The 18,866-nt window shown below is 44.0% G+C and overlaps 1 protein-coding gene across 1 annotated transcript in view; it reads right to left on the bottom strand.

The window, feature by feature from the left end:
• PLCXD2 (phosphatidylinositol specific phospholipase C X domain containing 2) overlaps nt 1–18,422 on the bottom strand; it is a 58,106-nt gene extending 39,684 nt beyond the window's left edge. The window contains exon 1 of the mRNA XM_005674904.3: nt 17,701–18,422. Within this exon, the coding sequence (XP_005674961.2) occupies nt 17,701–17,860 (160 nt within the window). The 5' untranslated portion in view covers nt 17,861–18,422. The remainder of the gene's footprint in view (nt 1–17,700) is intronic.

Below are 18,866 nucleotides of genomic sequence, written 5' to 3'. Positions count from 1 at the left end.
GATTATACAGTGGAAGTGACAAAAAGATCCAATGCAGTAGATCTGGTAGGCAGAATGTCTGAAGAACTATGGACAGAGATTCATAACATTGTACAGGAGGTGATGACCAAAACCATCCCCAAGAAAAAAAAATTCAAGAAGGCACAGTGGTTGTCTGAGGAGGCTTTACAAATAGCTGAGGAAAGAAGAGAAGTGAAAGGCAAAGGAGAAAAGGAAAGATATACCCAAATAATGCAGAGTTCAAGAGAATAACAAGGAGAGATAAGAAAGCCTTCATAAGTGACCAATGCAAAGAAATAGAAGAAAATAATAGGATGGGAAAGACTAGAGATCTCTTTAAGAAAATTGGAGATACCAAGGGAACATTTCATACAAAAATGGGCACAATAAAGGACAGAAATGGAATGGACCTAACAGAAGCAGAAGGTATTAAGAAAAGGTGGCAAGAATACACAGAAGAACTATAGAAAAATCCCTTAATGACCCAGTTAACCACAATGATGCGGTCACTCACTTAGAGCCAGACATCCTGGATGTCAAGTGGGCTTCAGGAAGCATTAATATGAACAGAGCTAGGGGAGGTGATGGAATTCCAGGTGACTTATTTCAAATCTTAAAAGATGATGCTGCACTCATTAAGCCAGCAAATCTGGAAAATTCAGCAGTGGCCACAGGGATGGAAAAGGTCAGTTTTCATTCCAACCCCAAAGAAGGGCAATGCTAAACAGTGTTCAAATTACTGTACAAATGCACTCATCACATGCCAGCAAGATTATGCTCAAAATCCTTCAAGCTAGGTTTCAGCAGTACGTGAACCAAGAACTTTCAGATGTGCAAGCTGGATTTAGAAAAGGCAGAGGAGGCAGAGATCAAATGGCCAATATATGTTGGAACATAGAAAAAGCAAGGGAATTCCAAAAAACCACATCTACTTCTGCTTCATTGACTATGCTAAGGCCTTTGACTGTGTGGATCACAACAAACTGTGGAAAATCCTTAAAGAGATGGGAATATCAGACCACCTCACCTTACCAGGAACAACAGACTGGTTCCAAATTGGGATAGGCGTATGTCAAGGCTTATATTGTCACCCTGCTTATTTATCTTATATGCAGAGTACTTCATGAGAAATACTGGGCTGGATGAATCACAAGCTGGAATCAAGATTTCTGGGAGAAATATCAGCAACCTCAGATATGCAGATGATACCACTTTAATGGCAGAAAGTGAAAAGCCTCTTGATGAAGGTGAAAGAGAGTGAAAGAGCTGGCTTAAAACTCAACATTCAGAAAACTAAGATCATGGTATCAAGTCCTATCACTTCATGGCAAATAGATTAGGGAAAATGTGTAAATAGTGCCATATTTCATTTTCTTGTGCTCTAAAACCAATGTGGACAATACTGTAGCCAAGAAATTGAAAGGCGCTTGCTCCTTGGAAGAATAGCTATGACAAACTTAGACAATGTATGAAAAAGCAGAGACATCACTTTGCTGACAAAGGTGTATATAGTCAAAGCCATGATTTTTCCAGTAGTCATGTATGGATGTGAGATACACACATCTTTGGGCCATCTTCATGGCCCAAAGAATTGATGCTTTCGAACTGTGGTGCTGGAGAAGACTTTTGAGAGTCCCTTGGGCTTGCAAGGACATCAAATCAGTCAATCCTAAAGAAAATCAACCCTAAATATTCATTGAAAGGGCTGATGCTGAAGCTGAAGCTCCAATACTTTGGCCACTTGATGCAAAGAGCTGACTCACTGGGAAAGACCTTGATGCTGGGAAAAATTGAGGGCAACAGGAGAAGGGGGCAAAAGAGGATGAGATGGTTGGATGGCATCACTGACTCAATGGACATGAGTTTGAGCAGACTCAGGGAGATAGTGATGGACAGAAAAGCCTGGTTTGCTGCAGCTCATAGGGTCACAGAGTCCAACATGACTTAGCAACTGAACGACAACAAGATAAAAAATATTAAGAACAGACATAAAAACGAACATGTCTTTAAATGCTAAAGATGTTTATGGCAGCTTTTGTAGGAAAGCATCTTGTATTATGACTCACTTATTTAATGTTTATGAATATGGCAATAATTTTGATCTGAACAGACTGCAATTGTGCATATTAAAATAGGTCTGTGGCCTGAGCTAAGAATATACTTATTTGCAAAAGTATGTAGAGAATTGAGCCTAATGGTTATTAAGCACAGCAAAATATGTTAAAAAAAACAAACACCTTGGAATCCTTGGGAAAAATCTCATTGTCCCTTGCTACTGCTGCTGCTAAGTCGCTTCAGTCGTGTCCGACTCTATGTGACCCCACAGACAGCAGCCCACCAGGCTCCCCTGTCCCCGGGATTCTCCAGGAAAGAACACTGGAGTGGGTTGCCATTTCCTTCTCCAAAGCATGAAAGTGAAGTCGCTCAGTCGTGTCCGACTTTCACGACCCCATGGACTGTAGCCTACCAGGCTCCTCCGTCCATGGGAGTTTCCAGGCAAGAGTACTGGAGTGGGGTGCCACTGCCTTTCCACTTTAATTACTTGTATGTGATTCAGGTCACAATCTTTCGTCTGTGAGCTTGCGTGACTTAACCATGAAGATTTAACTGCTTTTTGCCCTGTGCTGCTTGGGACACTGGTGGTAATTATCTCCACGTCTGTCACTAACAACTGACTGTGAAATTTTGAGGATGGGGATCCTATCTAACTCACGCCCATATCTCCATACTTAGTAAGTTTCTGGCATATAGTAGGTATTGAATACATGTACACAGAATAAGTACAAGTATGCCTGTTTGAGTGAATAGCTCTTTGCTGCTGCTACTGCTAAGTCGCTTCAGTCATGTCAGACTCTGTGCGACCCCATAGATGGCAGCCCACCAGGCTCCCCCATCCCTGGGATTCTCCAGGCAAGAACACTGACATGGGTTGCCATTTCCTTCTCCAAAGCATGAAAGTGAAAAGTGAAAGTGAAGTCGCTCAGTTGTGTCCGACTTTCACGACCCCATGGACTGCAGCCTACCAGGCTGCTCAGACCATGGGATTTTCCAGGCAAGAGTACTGGAGTGGGGTGCCATTGCCTTCTCCAAGGCTTGCTGAAGGTAGATGAGCCTAGATCTCCTCATCCTTTCCCAAACTTCTCTTTAGTCCATGCACCTTCCCTCCCCCAGCACCTGAATGTCTCCAGCTCCATTTATCTCTATTTGTCCTTCTAGCTGTTATCTGGGTCAATGAAGAGGAATGTGTTAGAAAACACAGAGGACAGAAATAAACCAGGAAGAATGATGAAAGTAACAGCTAGAATAAAATACAGTATTGCACAATTTAAAAGAAAAAGTCCCAGAGAGTTGATTTCCTGCAACTTAAGCTCATGTAAATTATCTTTTAATAACATCTCCTTCAGGCTTACTATCCTATGCACCTAAATTAGGTCCTTGGGGGAAAAAAATCCACATTTATAGAGAACTTGACTCCATTCTGATAAGGGCGGAAAGCCTGAGGCATCTTTAGGATGTACAAAATAGAGCCAGCACGGATCCGAGGTTCATGATCAGGGGCCTGCTTAGCAGTTTCCCAAACCAATGAATAATATCTTTAAAGCTTGCCAACCCAATGGGATAAACTTGATCCATCATACTTGATCATCTTCCATGGGGCATGTGGGAGAGTATTAAAAATAACCATTATACTTTCAGCAAAACTTAAGAGGGCCATGTAGCCAATTTTATTTTTAATCAGTTGCCTATTTAATTCATATTTATTTACAGTGCAAAAAAGCAACTGTGTTTTGAAGCAAGGCAGAACATATGAGAGCAGAGGATGCAGAGCAACATATTTTTCATGTTCTGAGAAGCCAAAGGACATGCCATTTTCTGAGAACAGACCTCAGTCTGGGAATCCAGAGAGCGGCTCCTGGTCTAGCCCAAGTGGCTTGATAAGCTAGAGAAAACTGAAATCAATCAGGGGTTCTCTTGGTGCTTTCAGACCTGGAATGTTGTCAAGTGAAATATTTATATATAACAACAAATGCAAGTAAAGCTTCTCTAGTTCAAAGGCCTGTCCAGACAGTCCCACTTCTGGCCTGGAGATGTCCTTGTGGGGCTCCAGGGGGAACCAAGCCTCCTAAGAACTCTGCAGGGGATCAAGAGAATTCATTGCTTGAGACAGTCTCCAAATATCCTATGATTTATGCAAGTCAAAGTGTTTTTCAATTCCACGTATGGGAGGCATTTTATATAGATGGGTATCTATCTTTCTTTGAAAGACTTTCTCTTCCTTAAATGTCCGTTAGACACTAATATCCAAATAAGATACTGTAGAGGTAATTCATTAATAAGAAATTCTTCCTCTGTCTTGCTAATTACAACTCTGATCTGTCTCTGAACAGATGGCATAATTTTTGGTGAAATAACACCTCACGGGGGCATTTGGTCATCCTCTGATGAGGCTTCTCAGTTCTGGAATAATCATACTTTAACAACTTTTCCTTTCAACACGGAAGAAAGAACAATATGAAGGTTTAGGGAGAACAGGAAAATGTTCAGAGTAGGAGAAAAATTAGATTAAATACTCAACTGCAAAATTCTCCTGCTTTTACTAAGCCTCCTGGTGTAACCCTAGATGTCAATGTGTAAAATAAATGGTATTTGATAATGTGGTAATGTAACTATTAATAAAAAGTTTCCATTTCACAGTTGGTTTGTGGTGTGGTACACATAGCTAACCTCCCCTTCCCCACTGCAAGCTGACAGCATGGTAGGGGAAAGAGTGAAACAAGAAATGACGGAATCCTTACAGAATAAGCAGACAGTAAACAAGTCTGGGAGGGTTGGGAGGGTCACTTATCTATGACTAGAAGTTCAGGATAGCTTTCTTGCAAGAAGTAAAATTTTAGTTGAAATCTAAATATGTATATACATACACACATATATATAAATATAATGAAGACACTAATTTCAAACTCAAATCATCTTACATTGAATATAATAGCAGATGTGAGTGAACGTAGGAGGTTGGGCAAATTGTAAGATTTAGCTCTGGAAATCATTTCCACTGGATGACATCTATTTCTCCTCCCAATTCTGAAATATTCTATGGATACTTCAAACCCAGCATGTTCAAACTAAACATATCTGTTTCCCTCCATCACTCCTAAAACCCTAAAACTCGTGTATCCCTATTTCCGGGAATACCATCTCCCTACTCCCAGTTCCCCCAAACAGGTGTAGATTCTCTTTGACCCTCCAATGACTCGCCAAGACCTGCTGACACTTCCTTCTATATATCTCCCATATCCATCCTTTCTCTTTTATCCACATGTCACTGTCTTCCTCAGGTCAATATCATCTCCCACTTGGATGAGCTCATCAACGATCTAAGTGGTCCCCTTGATTCCTGTACTTGCCAACTCAAATACCTTCTGTGGACTGCAGCCAGAGTGATCCTTCCAAAACACAAAGCTTCTCTGTCATTCATCTGCTTAACACTCTTTCTGTGCCTTTTAAGGTAGAGCGAAATCACTTTAAGGGTTTCCTTGGTGGTTGAGACGGTGAAGAATCTTCCTGCAATGCAGGAGAACCAGGTTCAATCCTTGGGTTGGAAAGATCCCCTAGAGAAGGGAATGGCTACCCACTCCAGTATTCTTGTCTGGAGAATTCCATGGACAGAGGAGCCTGGTAGGCTGCAATCCATGGGGTCGCTAAGAGTTGGACACGACTGAGCGACTTCACTTTCACTTTTCTCTTTCAGGCATTGGAGAAGGAAATGGCAACCCACTCCAGTATTCTTGCCTGGAGAATCTCAGGGACGGCGGAGCATGGTGAGCTGCTGACTATGGGGTCGCACAGAGTCGGACTCGACTGAAGCGACTTAGCAGCAGCAGCAAATCACTTTAAGGGTTTCCCTGGTGGTTTAGACGGTGAAGAATCTGCCTGCAATGCAGGAGACCCTGGTTCAATCCCTGGGTTGGAAAGATCCCCTAGAGAAGGGAATGGCTACCCACGCCAGTATTCTTGTTTGGAGAATTCCATGGACAGAGGAGGCTAGTGGGCTACAGTCCATAGAATTCCACGGTCAGAGGAGCCTGGTGGGCTACAGTCCTTGGGGTCGAAAAGCTGGACACGACTGAGTGACTATGCAGTCAAATCACCTTAACATGGCTTCCAAGACCTCTGGGTTTCTGTCACTTTCCTCCTGGCCCCCTCCTCTTTGCCTACAGTAAACTACAGCGAACTATCCGGGTTTGTTAAATGGGCCATTTTCTTTCTTCAAGGTCTTCATCCATATTGTTTCATCTCCTAGGATACTCCTAGCCTTATTCCTCTTATCCTGGGGGCTGGTTCTGATGTGTTCTTCAGATTACAATGTATTCATCACTTCCTGCTGGGGGTGTCCCTGTCTCCCTGTTAAGATATCCCTGCTGTATGCTTCTATCAACAGCAATCTTTACCTCCCTCATCATCGTACATAGCGCATTGTATTATAATCGTTTGATTAAATGCCAATTTCTCCAACTAGATTGTAAGCTCTCTGAAGGCAGGAGCCATGCCTGTATTGATCATCACTGAATCACCAGTGCCCAGGAGACAACCTGGCATATGGAAGATAATCAACACATATGTGTTAAGTAGACTGAAAGAGATAATGAATTTCTCATATTGCCCCTCAGCAGCCCTAATAATGAATGGGTCATTTTGTTTCTCTTCACCCTATGCAGTTATTTTAGGGTTTCTAATCCATTCCTGATCAAGTCTTTAACTAGCTGCTTTTTTGCCTTTGGGATAATGTTTAATGTTTCATCTTGGCATGACACATAAGGCTCATTAGCCTACTTTCCCGGCCTTATCTCCATTACTTTGTTTAAGTGAAATTGATGCTTGGGTTTCCTCACGGAAACTTTATCTCCCAGTCCTTGGTACCCCTGCACTGCGTCACTCTGCTCTCTACCTGTAACTCATTGCTCTTTATGCTCCTTATATCAACCCAAGGGTGATCTCCTCTTGGAAGTCCAATCTACCAAGCTTTCCTCCTCCTACCAATAATGGAATAGGTGTTGGTTTTCTGAGTGGTTTTGGGCCCTGTGTATTTTTATCTATAATGTTCAAACTTTGGCTTTCTACTTTTATGATCAGAACTTCATTAAGAGCAGAGAGAATAATCTTATCTATCTCTCTATCACCTAATTTAACACAGTACCTGCCACAAAAGGGCCACTTGATAAATATCCTTTGAATACTTTCCTTTTGAATAAATAGCTTTTAAAAAATACAGGTAATGAGAAGCAAAAGGAGCAAACAAGCACCAGTAATATTTTTTAGCTAAGCTGACAAGATGTGCTCATATTATTCCTATGAGGGTCTATGCAGCTACCTCCTGCCAGAGGAATCTCTTAAACTCAAACCAGGGAGGAAGGAGAGAGGGAGGGGAGAAGGGAGAGAGAATAGGGAGGCAGAAATGGATGGCTGGACGCTGCCTTCACCTTTATCTGTTCAGCATGTGTTTTTTTGCTTGGCTTTAATACTTAAGCATGTTGCTTTCAGTATATAAGCCTTCAGTCTGCCAGAGTCTAGGATGTCCCATTCTCACCATCACTGCAGACACGTCCAAGCTCCAAGACATTTGCATTATGAGATACAACTGCTTCCTATATTTTTTTTTCCTTTACTTAGATTTTGTTAGGTCTGTACAGAGGAAAAAAAAATACTGATAGAATATTCTCTGAGAAGACATAATGCCCTCTAGCCAGTAGTTCTAGAGTAATTGGAAATTATTTTTCAAAACCCTGTTATTCTCTTAGAAAATATCAACTGCTTAGTAGCCAAGGAATCCAAAAAAGACTGCTGATGTCTCATAGATAACATGAGGCAGACGTCCCCTGAGAGTGGTATAGGTCTCTGTGGCCAACCCACGTGACCTGGGAGCTACCCAGAGATCTACTAATGCCATCCTCCCAGGGACTGTTTGAGCCTCACTGGCATTCAGCAACCTAACTCCCACATTTCTGTAGATGTGAGAAGGTGGAAGAACTCCTACTCACCACGTGTGTGTAAATACTCAGACAGATTTAGTCACAGGTCTCCTCCACCTAAATTTGGTTCTTGACGTGTGTTCAAATTCTTTTCACACACACAAATACACCCACCTATTACAATTTCTATAAATACTTCCTCCTCTGCAGGCCTGGTATGAAACTCTAATTAGGGTTAGTCAGCATTTACAAAGTGGTTTGTGCTTTTCTCAAAGGCAAAGTTACAGGAGCTAAAGCGCTTCACGACCATTCCCTCTAGTGTGCACATACCTAAAAGCTCTTAGAGGTCAGGGAGAGCTGTGGAGCCAGCCTGTCACGTGGAGCAGAGATCAGGTCAGAGCACGTGTCAGAAACCAAATCCCCAGCCTCAGAAGCTTGTCTGAAACAGCAGCATGCAGGTGACAGCAGCAGGCTCACAGGATCTGAAATGTCCGTGGGCATGTCTCGCAGGATTTTTAGAAAGGGGAAGCAACAGCAGGCTCTAGAACTGGGGCTCCTGAGGGTGAGACTAAGGGCGTGGCTCAGCGTGTGTGCACTGCGTGTGGGTTGGTGATGGGTAGTCTGTGCGCATTTGCATGTGTGGATGATGCTTATGTTTGGAGGGATCAGGAAGCCTTCCACTGCCGCGGAAGGTGTTATATGCAAAGAGATTTGTTTAAAGGAAAGCATTTTGCAATATTCCTACTCTTCATCTGGTGATAAAATGACTGGGTTAGGAGTGTAAGTTCTGGGGCCATGAGGAGAGCAGAAGCACATTTAGCAACATGGTCCTGTTGCAGAGAGTCAAGTTTTCCCAAAGGCTTTGGATGGCTGGAGATGACAAAGTTTGGGATAGGGGGATAAAGTAGCTGAAGAGGATTTCTGGCTCTCTTGATCAGTTCCCCACAGATAGCATTTAAGATTCCTTTGGTACTCACAATCTGGGCTACCCACCAGGTAGCCTTCCCTTAACTCCAAGTCCCCTTGAAGGGATGACCATTCAAGTTACCCTGATCTGGTCAGAGAACATGGAGCCACATGGCTTAATTGGAAGGTTAACTTGACTAGACTGCAAATTACCTGAAGGAATAGACTGCATTTTACAACTCTTTTTTGCTGTCCATTCCCAACACAGGCTTTCAATAAATGACTACCATGACTAATTTTTTTTTTTAAGATGCATTATTTTGTGACAGATGATGTTCTTAGCATGCTCTATGAATTTATTTAAATTCTCAAACTAACCAAATGAGGTAGTGCCACTATTATCTCTGTTTTGAAGAGATAATAATGAGCATTGAGACACGGAGAGGTTAAGTAACTTGCTCAAGGTCACAGAGTCATGAGGGGGCAGAGCTGGGATTCAAATCCAGACCATGTGGCTTTAGCATTCATACTCCAAACCAACCCATGGTTCTACTTCTTACAGATATGCGTGATTCCTGAATTTCTTGTGGCTTTTGTGTGACTGGGGCAGGGAAAGGATCTCAGGAAGTGATGAATCTTCTTAGAAGAGAAACCTATTAATACAAACACTAAATCATAGCCTCTTTTTATTTCTCACCATGACCACCTTGAAGAAAAAATGAAACACAACAGCAACAAAAACATACTCCCACTTAAGATACTATTCTGGTTGTGTGTGATTTTTTTTTTCTTGATTGGGTCGGCCCTGGTAGATTAGGCTTGGTCCTTGGTTTTCCACAGCCTCAGATTCCATAGCCTCTGTAGGCGAATGAGTCTCTTCTAGGGCCAGCTCACGGTTTGTGATATCCCCAGAGTGGCGCCAACATACCCTTCCCGTTCCACAGTGGATCTTGAGCCATTTTGGGTCCCCGTTCCGGTGAGATACACCAGACCTGATCCAACTTCCAGACGCAGGACTGGAGGAATGATTCCCTCTGTCCTGCTCTCATAGGGATCTGTCTCCCTGCACACATGTGGGAAGTGAGCGTGGGGCCACAGAAGAGCTATAGAAACCGTCAAGTAGTCAAAGGCAGGACTGCACAGGAAAAGGACAGGGTTCTAGAAGGATGAAAGAGGAGAGGAGGGCATATCATCCGCCAGGTGAGGGCAGAGAACGCTTTGGGAATTGCGAGCAGTGAGGTCCACATGAGGGCTGGTGCTGGAAAGGAAGAGGCTGGGACACAGGCCAGGTCAGTGGAAGGAAGGGGAAGGGTGAACAAGAAAGGAGAGCAGGCTGAAGCTGTAGCCACACTGGAAACATGAGACGCTCACATCTGACCAGGGCAGAGGGAAGACAGAAAGGATGCGGGGTGATAGAACTGTTCCCAGGCCAGAGGTGACACCAGAGACCTGCTTCTGATCCGGCTGACCGTCTGACTCGAACTCACAATTTCCATGGCCAGTGGGACTCAGTGATAAGCCTTATCTCGAGCTACAGTAATATTGTGCAAAGATAACAAGAAACCGATTGGAAAATATTCAGAGTGTTGCAGACGGCATTCACAGAAGGTGAACCTAACCTATCTATCTGGTTTAACTCTGATCACAGGTGAACATGATGGGGACTGCCAGCCACTTCTCCAGCATTCTTACTGTCCTGTTCCATGCACTAAACGACTGACTCAACAGTTACCAGTGATGGAGCTGCTATCCTGTGCTAGGACTTAGGATTGTAAAGGGAAATAAGCCATATTCTCTGTGTACAAGTTGTACCCAGATGTTGTGGAGGAAGATGGATGGAGAAGTGTAATGATAAAGATGTTAACAAAGCCTTCCTAAGGGGCAGCAAAGGCAGTCCTCCAGCCATTTCCCAAATATACCTCCATTCCTAAGCTTAACAGCTTTATTTCAAATGGAAAGCTCCCTTCCCTACCCTGACCCCCCCAGGCCATATTGAAATTCTGAACATTCTTCAAATTCCAGGTCAAATGTCATTTTTTTCAAGAAAGTAGTTTCTATTCTTAAAAGCTGAAATTAATCTCTTCATTCTATGTGCTCAGTCATGTCCAATTCTTTGCGACTCTATGGATTATAGCCCACCAGTGTCCTCTATCCATGGGATTCTCCAGGCAAGAACATTGGAGTGGGCTCCCATTCCCTTCTCCAGGATATCTTACTGACCCAGGGATTGAACCCTGGTCTCCCACACTGCAGACAGACTCTTTATCGTTTGAGCCACCAGGGAAGACCTAGTTGCTACTCTTAAAAGCTGAAATTAATCCTTCCATTCTATGTGTATCTGTAACACTATTTACATCTTTAATATTTAACCCAACTAGTTTTTAAAAATTGTGTATGGTGAATACACGTGTGTGTTTGTGTGTGTGTGTATGTGTAAATATCTCTACGTTGTAAGCACGTTTGACAGTAGGATTGATGCCTGATTCTCCCACAGGCCTGGCATGAGGTTTCTTTAAATGTATTCAGAGTACATATAATTTGAACTACTCTACAGTACAGAATGGGAAAGACTAGAGATCTCTTTAAGAAAATTAGAGATACCAAGGGAATATTTCATGCAAAGATGGGCTTGATAAAGGACAGAAATGGTATGGACGTAACAGAAGCTGAAGATATTAAGAAGAGATGGCAAGAATACACAGAAGAACTGTACAAAAAAGATCTTCACGACCCAGATAATCATGATGGTGTGATCACTCATCTAGAGCCAGACATCTTGGAATGTGAAGTCAAGTGGGCCTTAGAAAGCATCACTACAAACAAAGCTAGTGGAGGTGATGGAATTCCAGTTGAGCTATTTCAAATCCTGAAAGATGATGCTGTGAAAGTGCTGCACTCAATATGCCAACAAATTTGGAAAACTCAGCAGTGGACACAGGACTGGAAAAGGTCAGTTTTCATTCCAATCCCAAAGAAAGGCAATGCCAAAGAATGCTCAAACTACCGCACAATTGCACTCATCTCACACGCTAGTCAAGTAATGCTCAAAATTCTCCAAGCCAGGCTTCAGCAATGTGTGAACTGTGATCTCCTTGATGTTCAAGCTGGTTTTAGAAAAGGCAGAGGAACCAGAGATCAAATTGCCAACATCTGCTGGATCATGGAAAAGGCAAGAGAGTTCCAGAAAAACATCTATTTCTGCTTTATTGACTATGCCAAAGCCTTTGATTCTGTGGATCACAATAAACTGTGGAAAATTCTGAAAGAGATGGGAATACCAGACCACCTGACCTGCTTCTTGAGAAATCTGTATGCAGGTCAGGAAGCAACAGTTAGAACTGGACATGGAACAACAGACTGGTTCCAAATAGGAAAAGGAGTATGTCAGGGCTGTATTTTGTCATCCTGCTTATTTAACTTCTATGCAGAGTACATCAGGAGAAACGCTGGACTGGAAGAAGCATAAGCTGGAATCAAGATTGCCAGGAGAAATATCAATAACCTCAGATATACAGATGACACCACCCTTATGGCAGAAAGTGAAGAGGCACTAAGAAGCCTCTTGATGAAAGTAAAAGAGGAAAGTGAAAAAGTTGGCTCAACACTCAGAAAACGAAGATCATGGCATTCGGTCCCATCATTTCATGGGAAATAGATGGGGAAACAGTGGAAACAGTGTCAGACTTTATTTTTTTGGACTCCAAAATCACTGCAGATGGTGACTGCAGCCATGAAATTAAAAGACGCTCACTCCTTGGAAGAAAAGTTATGCCCAACCTAGATAGCATATTCAAAAGCAGAGACATTACTTTGCCGAGTAAGGTCCGTCTAGTCAAGGCTATGGTTTTTCTGTGGTCATGTATGGATGTGAGAGTTGGACTGTGAAGAAGGCTGAGCACCAAAGAATTGATGCTTTTGAACTGTGGTGTTGGAGAAGACTCTTGAGAGTCCCTTGGACTGCAAGGAGATCCAACCAGTCCATTCTGAAGGAGATCAGCCCTGGGATTTCTTTGGAGGGAATGATGCTAAAGCTGAAACTCCAGTACTTTGGCACCTCATGCAAAGAGTTGACTCATTGGAAAAGACTTTGATGCTGGGAGGGATTGGGGGCAGGAGAAGAAGGGGACGACAGAGGATGAGATGGCATCACTGACTTGAAGGACGCGAGTCTGAGTGAACTCCGGGAGTTGGTGATGGACAGGGAGGCCTGGCGCGTTGCGATTCACGGGGTCGTAAAGAGTCGGACACGACTGAGCGACTGAACTGAACTGAACTGAACTGAACTGACTGTTTTAGGATGCTAAAGTGAGAAGACTTTGCTTCATTCTAGCAATTGTGAGTCCTTGTCTGCACATGCCAAAAATCATTTCTTGTTCTGAAAAGGCATAAAAAAGTAATAACCTTCACAAAAATGACCTAGTCATTTTTCTATGTTTGTAGGTGAACAGGCAAAAAAAGAAACAGACAACCTTCAAACTAATCAAATAATTTTTTTTGGAAAGGACTCTACCCTGGTGGCTCAGAAGATATAGAACCTGCCTGCAAGGCAGGAGACTCAGGTTCGATCCATGGGTCAGGAAGATCCCCTGGAGAAGGGAATGGCTACCCATTCCAGTATTCTTACCTGGAGAATTCCATGGACAAAGGAGCCTGGCAGGGTACAGTCCACAGGATTGCAAAGAGTTGGACATGACTGAAGGGTTTTCACTTTCACTTTTCTAAATTTCATTTAATCCAGTGTCTTAATTACAAATGAGGAAACTAAGACCTAAGAAATTCAGATACTTCTATAGTACCAAACAGCCAGAATCAACAATATCAAATTTCCAGACCCTTCTATTCAATGCTCTTTCCAATAGACCAAATAGATTATTTTTAAAAAGAGAGAAAACATGTTGTTTTTTTTTAAAAAAGAAATAGCACTAAAATATATAGAGAAGAATTCATTGGAAACCACATATATTATAGAGAAGAATTTTCCTATCCGTCCATTATCCACAGAAAAAAATCATGCTTTCACTAACATGAACAAAATTGTTTGTAGAGTTTAAAGCTTTAATTAAAAAATCTGACTTTTCTAGACTTTTCACCCTTAAGGTCTCAAATTATTCTTCTGCAGTTGGCAGGGAGAACTGTTCTGAGGTTCTCCAAGATAGGTCAATATGTCTGGGTGAAACTGGTCATTAACAGGTGCTCTTAACAGTTGTGGGCACGAAATAACACATCAAGGCTTTGCTGGGAGGTGCACGTTCACGCTTGTTCTCTCCCATCACGACTTAGGCAAATGCAATTGATGCACTCAAATCTGACATAGTGAACTCCATCCCAGTTCCTCTATTAAGGTCAGAACCCCTGCCTTCCCCTGCCCTTTCCCATGTCACTGCTGCCCCACTCCCACCCTGACAGAGCTGACCCACAGTAAAGACACCCTGGGCTAGCACACACAAGCACATGTGCACATTTAGAATAGGTCTAAGCACTACATTTGAATTTAAAACTTACTGGATCCCATTTTCAAATGGGGATATTTTACTGGCTTCTGTTTCTGGACAGGGATACACATGGGGCTTCCCAGGTGGCTCTGTGGAATCTGCCTGCTGATGCAGGAGACACGGATTCAACTCCTGGGTCGGGAAGATCCCCTGGAGAAGGAAATGGCAACCCACTCCAGAATTCTTGCTTGGAAAATCCCATGGATGGAGGAGCCTGGCAGGCTATAGTCCATGGGGTTGCAAAGAGTCAGACATGGCTTAGTGACTAAACATCAACACATACATACATTAGTGTGTAACCTAGAAAGCATACTAAAAAGCAGAGACATCACTTTACCAAAAAAAGTCTGTCTAGTCAAAGCTATGGTTTTTCTAGTAGTCATGTGTGGTTGTGAGTTGGACTATAAAGAAAGCTGAGCACCAAAGAATTGATGCTTTTGAACTGTGGTGTTGGAGAAGACTCCTGAAAGTCCCTTGGACTGCAAGGAGATCCAACCTGTCAATCCTAAAGGAAATCAGTCCTGAATATTCATTGGAAAGACAGATGTTGAAGCTGAAACTCCAGTACTTTGGCCACCTGATGCGAAGACTGATGCGATGACTCACTGGAAAAGACCCTGATGCTGGGAAAGATTGAAGGCGGGAGGAGAAGGGGATGACAGAAGATGAGATGGTTGGATGGTATCACCGACTTGATGGACATGAGTCTGAGTAAACTCAAGGAGCTGGTGATGGACAGGGAGGCCTCGTCGCATGCTGAAGTTTATGGCGCTGCAAAGAGTTGGACACGACTGAGTGACTGAACTGATATATATATATATATATATATATATATATATATGTATAATAGATAATAGATATATAATATGTATACATATCTGTATATGTCTAGCTAGACAGTGATATATAATTGGTCAGATAAAAAAAATCACCCACTTTTAAAAATTCTTTCATTTGTTGCAGAGGACAGTCGGAAAACTAGTCTTCAGTTACAGAACTCTCTCCCCTCTGCCCAGCTACTCTCAACTTCCCAGGGCCTCCTTAGGGGCCCAGGGAGAGAGCATGGGTATTGGAGCCAGCTACATGGGAGCTTAAATATTACTTCTGCTGTTTGTTACTTCTGTGATCTTGAGAAAATTACTTAATCTCTCTGGACAGTAATTCTCTTATTTCTAAAATGAGGTTACTACCCATCTTGGAGATGTAAGTGTTTGAGGTGATATATGCCAGAGAGTGCCGTGTGCTCAGTGAATAATGACTATTATGATGAAGGTGATGATGAGCGGAAATGGAAAAGAGGAGCAAGGAGGAAGATGGTGGCCTCCACTTCCCGAGTGGCTGTCTACATTCCAGAATCTCTCAACAGGTCCTGGCAGAACTTGACTGCTAGTCTTTAGCTGGGGAATATGAAGCTTAAGGTAGAGAAAGGAGCACTAGCGTCGAGGAAGGGGTGCAGGGGCTGGGGGAGGAGGGAGACAGGGTTCACAAATGGCTAGCATTTAATATGCGATTTTCCTCTTCTGAGCTTTGTATCTTTGCATACACTCATGTCCCATCCGCTGCTGGGAAAAGGGCATTCACAGCAATGAGTTCAGTATCTTTTGAGCAGTCAAGGACACTTTTTTTTTTTTTTTTTTTTGCTTAGAAGGACAAGACTTCACAAAGCAGTGGCTGAACAAATTTCTGTGCCCCCTCAGTGGATAACCACAGAATTTCCAGTTACAGCAGCAGGCCCCACTATTTGCTAACTCTGGCAATTCTAGTAACTGGGAGAAACCCTAGAGATTACAGGACAAATGTCCAGCTCCTTTTTGGAGTCATGGGGTCAGAGTACACAGCCACACCATGGGCAGAGCTGCTGCTGTGGTCTGAACTGTCCAAAGTACAGCAGGAAGGAGGAAGTCTGAGCCTACCCGGACATGCCCCGAATGACAGGGTCATTTTGTGCCTGCCTAGGATGCCATTCTGTTTGCAAACACATTCTATTTGCCGTACCACCTGACAAAACAATTCCATCAAAAAGCCTAAAGACAAATGACTCATGTTAAAAGAGGCCTGTGCATCATTTCAGCAATGACTCCACAGGCGTCAATTAAACAAGGAAAAGACCTGTTCTGAAGCACCACCATCTATCTCCCAGAGAGCCGTAGTCAATGGCTGATAGAACACAAGTGATCATAACTACAAAGTGATTTAGCAACCCTCTCCTTCCTCAAAAGCAACAAGAGCCTATGAAGACGATGAACCTGGAAGACCTCCAAAAGAAGAGGCGACTCAGGGAAGGCTGCACCTGAAGCCGGCACAACTCTTCCTCATGCATAGAAAGCAAAGACCTGGGGTTGCATGAGGTCATCCTGTCTGCCACCAAAAGGCAGACTGCTCCCAGGGATGTCTGGGAGTTCGCCTGGTAGTCTAGGGATGAAGGCAATTGTTATGCCTCCAGGTGAGAGAAAGGATTGGCAGTGGTCCATTTCCCTGCTCCTGGCAGTGCTTTCCAAGTATCAGAATCTAGACCTTGCCCAGCACACAATACCAGGATCACTGTAGTCAACCTCCTTCCCTGGAAACCCAGCTTTAATCAGCTTTTGGATGGAAGGAAAAGGACAAATTTAATGAGAGTGTTGTCACAGTACAAACCCCCCAGGAGGGAGAGCGGCTGGTGCAGAAGTGGGTTTCAAGCCTTCAGTTCTAGATCAGCCAGGCAGACACCTGTGTATATATAGACAAAGCTTCAAACACCACTTCTTCATCACACCTAATGACTGGCTGTGACAAACACCTGTGTTCTCTATTTCTGGCTTTTCCAACAACAATAATATGTGTTTGGATACTCAGTCCTAGTTCTGAACCTCTTCTAAAATGCTAATCTGTTTGTTTCTCCACTATGCATGGTCAGATAAATGAGAAAGAAAACACTTTACAGTGTTAATTTTGATCCAGATCTAAAATTGTTCATGACTTTTTATTCATTGTCTTGATCTCTCTTTTTATTTTGAGTGATACAAGAAAACACATCTTTCACATACCCTGGCCCCAACACTAAGAAGGTAATGTTCTTAGAATGAGTCTATTCAAGAACAAAACAAAAAGACCCAGGCAAACAAACCAAAAATGGGGCTTCCATTCTCAAGTCCCTTTTTGCCAATGAGGCAGTGTACTTAAATCTCTTTACAGCAGCTGCTTCAATGTTAAGCTTTTAGTTGGAAATAAAAAGAAGTTTAGTTAAGGTCAGTGACAATTATTTTCTCAGCACAATAGAAAGGCAGCCCAACCCATTAACCACACTAAAACGGCAGAAGCAAACAGAGTGGGTACAAGTAGGAATAGAAGAATACCTGGAATTGCCAGATTGGAAAGGGGGACGTTGTGGAGGTGAGAAGGGAGTGAGGCCATCCAGTCGGCATTGCAGACCTCCAATGTCTTTGTCCCGCTGGTGTTGGGGGAGCAGATGGTCCCCATTCTGAGTTTCCTTCTTACCTTCCTAAACGCTAGCATCCCTTTCTGTCAGTCAGCTGTCCAAGCTCAGCCCAGTGCCACTCATTCAGCGATCATCATCGCCCAGGTTCTCCAGCATTTCAGGGCCAGCTTTGTCACGCCAGTCTTGCCCAAAGGCCTTCGTGCCCCAGGAAGACGCGGGGCAAGGACGAGATTCCCTAGCCCCCAGCCCCCGCAGCACCCGCAGTCCCCACCCTCACCGACCCAGCCGCTGTTCCCTTAATCTGCTCAGACCCAGCTTCGTTAAACTTCTTACGTCCCCCCTCTGGACCGGGGGAACGTAGGCCCCTCGAAATAAATCTGACAGAAACTGAAAGTCCTACGAGCAGCCACGCCTGGAGCCACTCACACGACAGGTGCCCACGCGACACAGAGACACGCCGGTGTGTCTATACACTCGTGAGCGCCCGGACGCACCATCCTCAGCTTGATTTACGCTTTTATGAGTGCCACTGGGCTGGCATATAAGCTGGCCCTGCCTGATCTCCCTCCTCCGGCTCCTCCGCACTGTTCCCCCTGCCCTGTGGCTTCCAGAAGGCGCTCAGAAGTGTAACCGGCGGGCCCCGGACTCCGGCGGCCCCGCCCGGCACTGCCGGGCAGATTTGCCGGGCAAGGCGGCTTGTGATTGGCCGCTGGCAGAGGGCGCTCCGATTGGCCCGCGCCCTCACGGGCTGCCCCTCCGAGCGGCGCCCGCCCCTCTGCTGCCCGCCCCGACCTCCACCTTCTGTTACTCCCGCCTTCCTGCGCTTATAGCCGTCGCAGAGACTGCGGGCAGGGGAACATGCACGCTTGGACGAGTCAGGGCTTGGATCGGACAGGTCTTTCCTCTGGCCTTTCACACAGTCAGCACAGAGGTTAGACGCAACCACGCGTTGCCCTCCTTCTTTCCCTTACACACACACACACACACACACACACACACACACACACGCACAATGACAATTACACAGGGAATATATAACATTTCCAATAAACCACACAGGCAGCAGAAATATGAGCGATAAAG

This window comes from Capra hircus, chromosome 1, assembly GCF_001704415.2.
Source record: "Capra hircus breed San Clemente chromosome 1, ASM170441v1, whole genome shotgun sequence".
Lineage (NCBI taxonomy): Eukaryota > Metazoa > Chordata > Mammalia > Artiodactyla > Bovidae > Capra > Capra hircus.
Note: the sequence above shows the minus strand (reverse complement) of the source record. Positions and strands in the feature narration are given on the sequence as shown.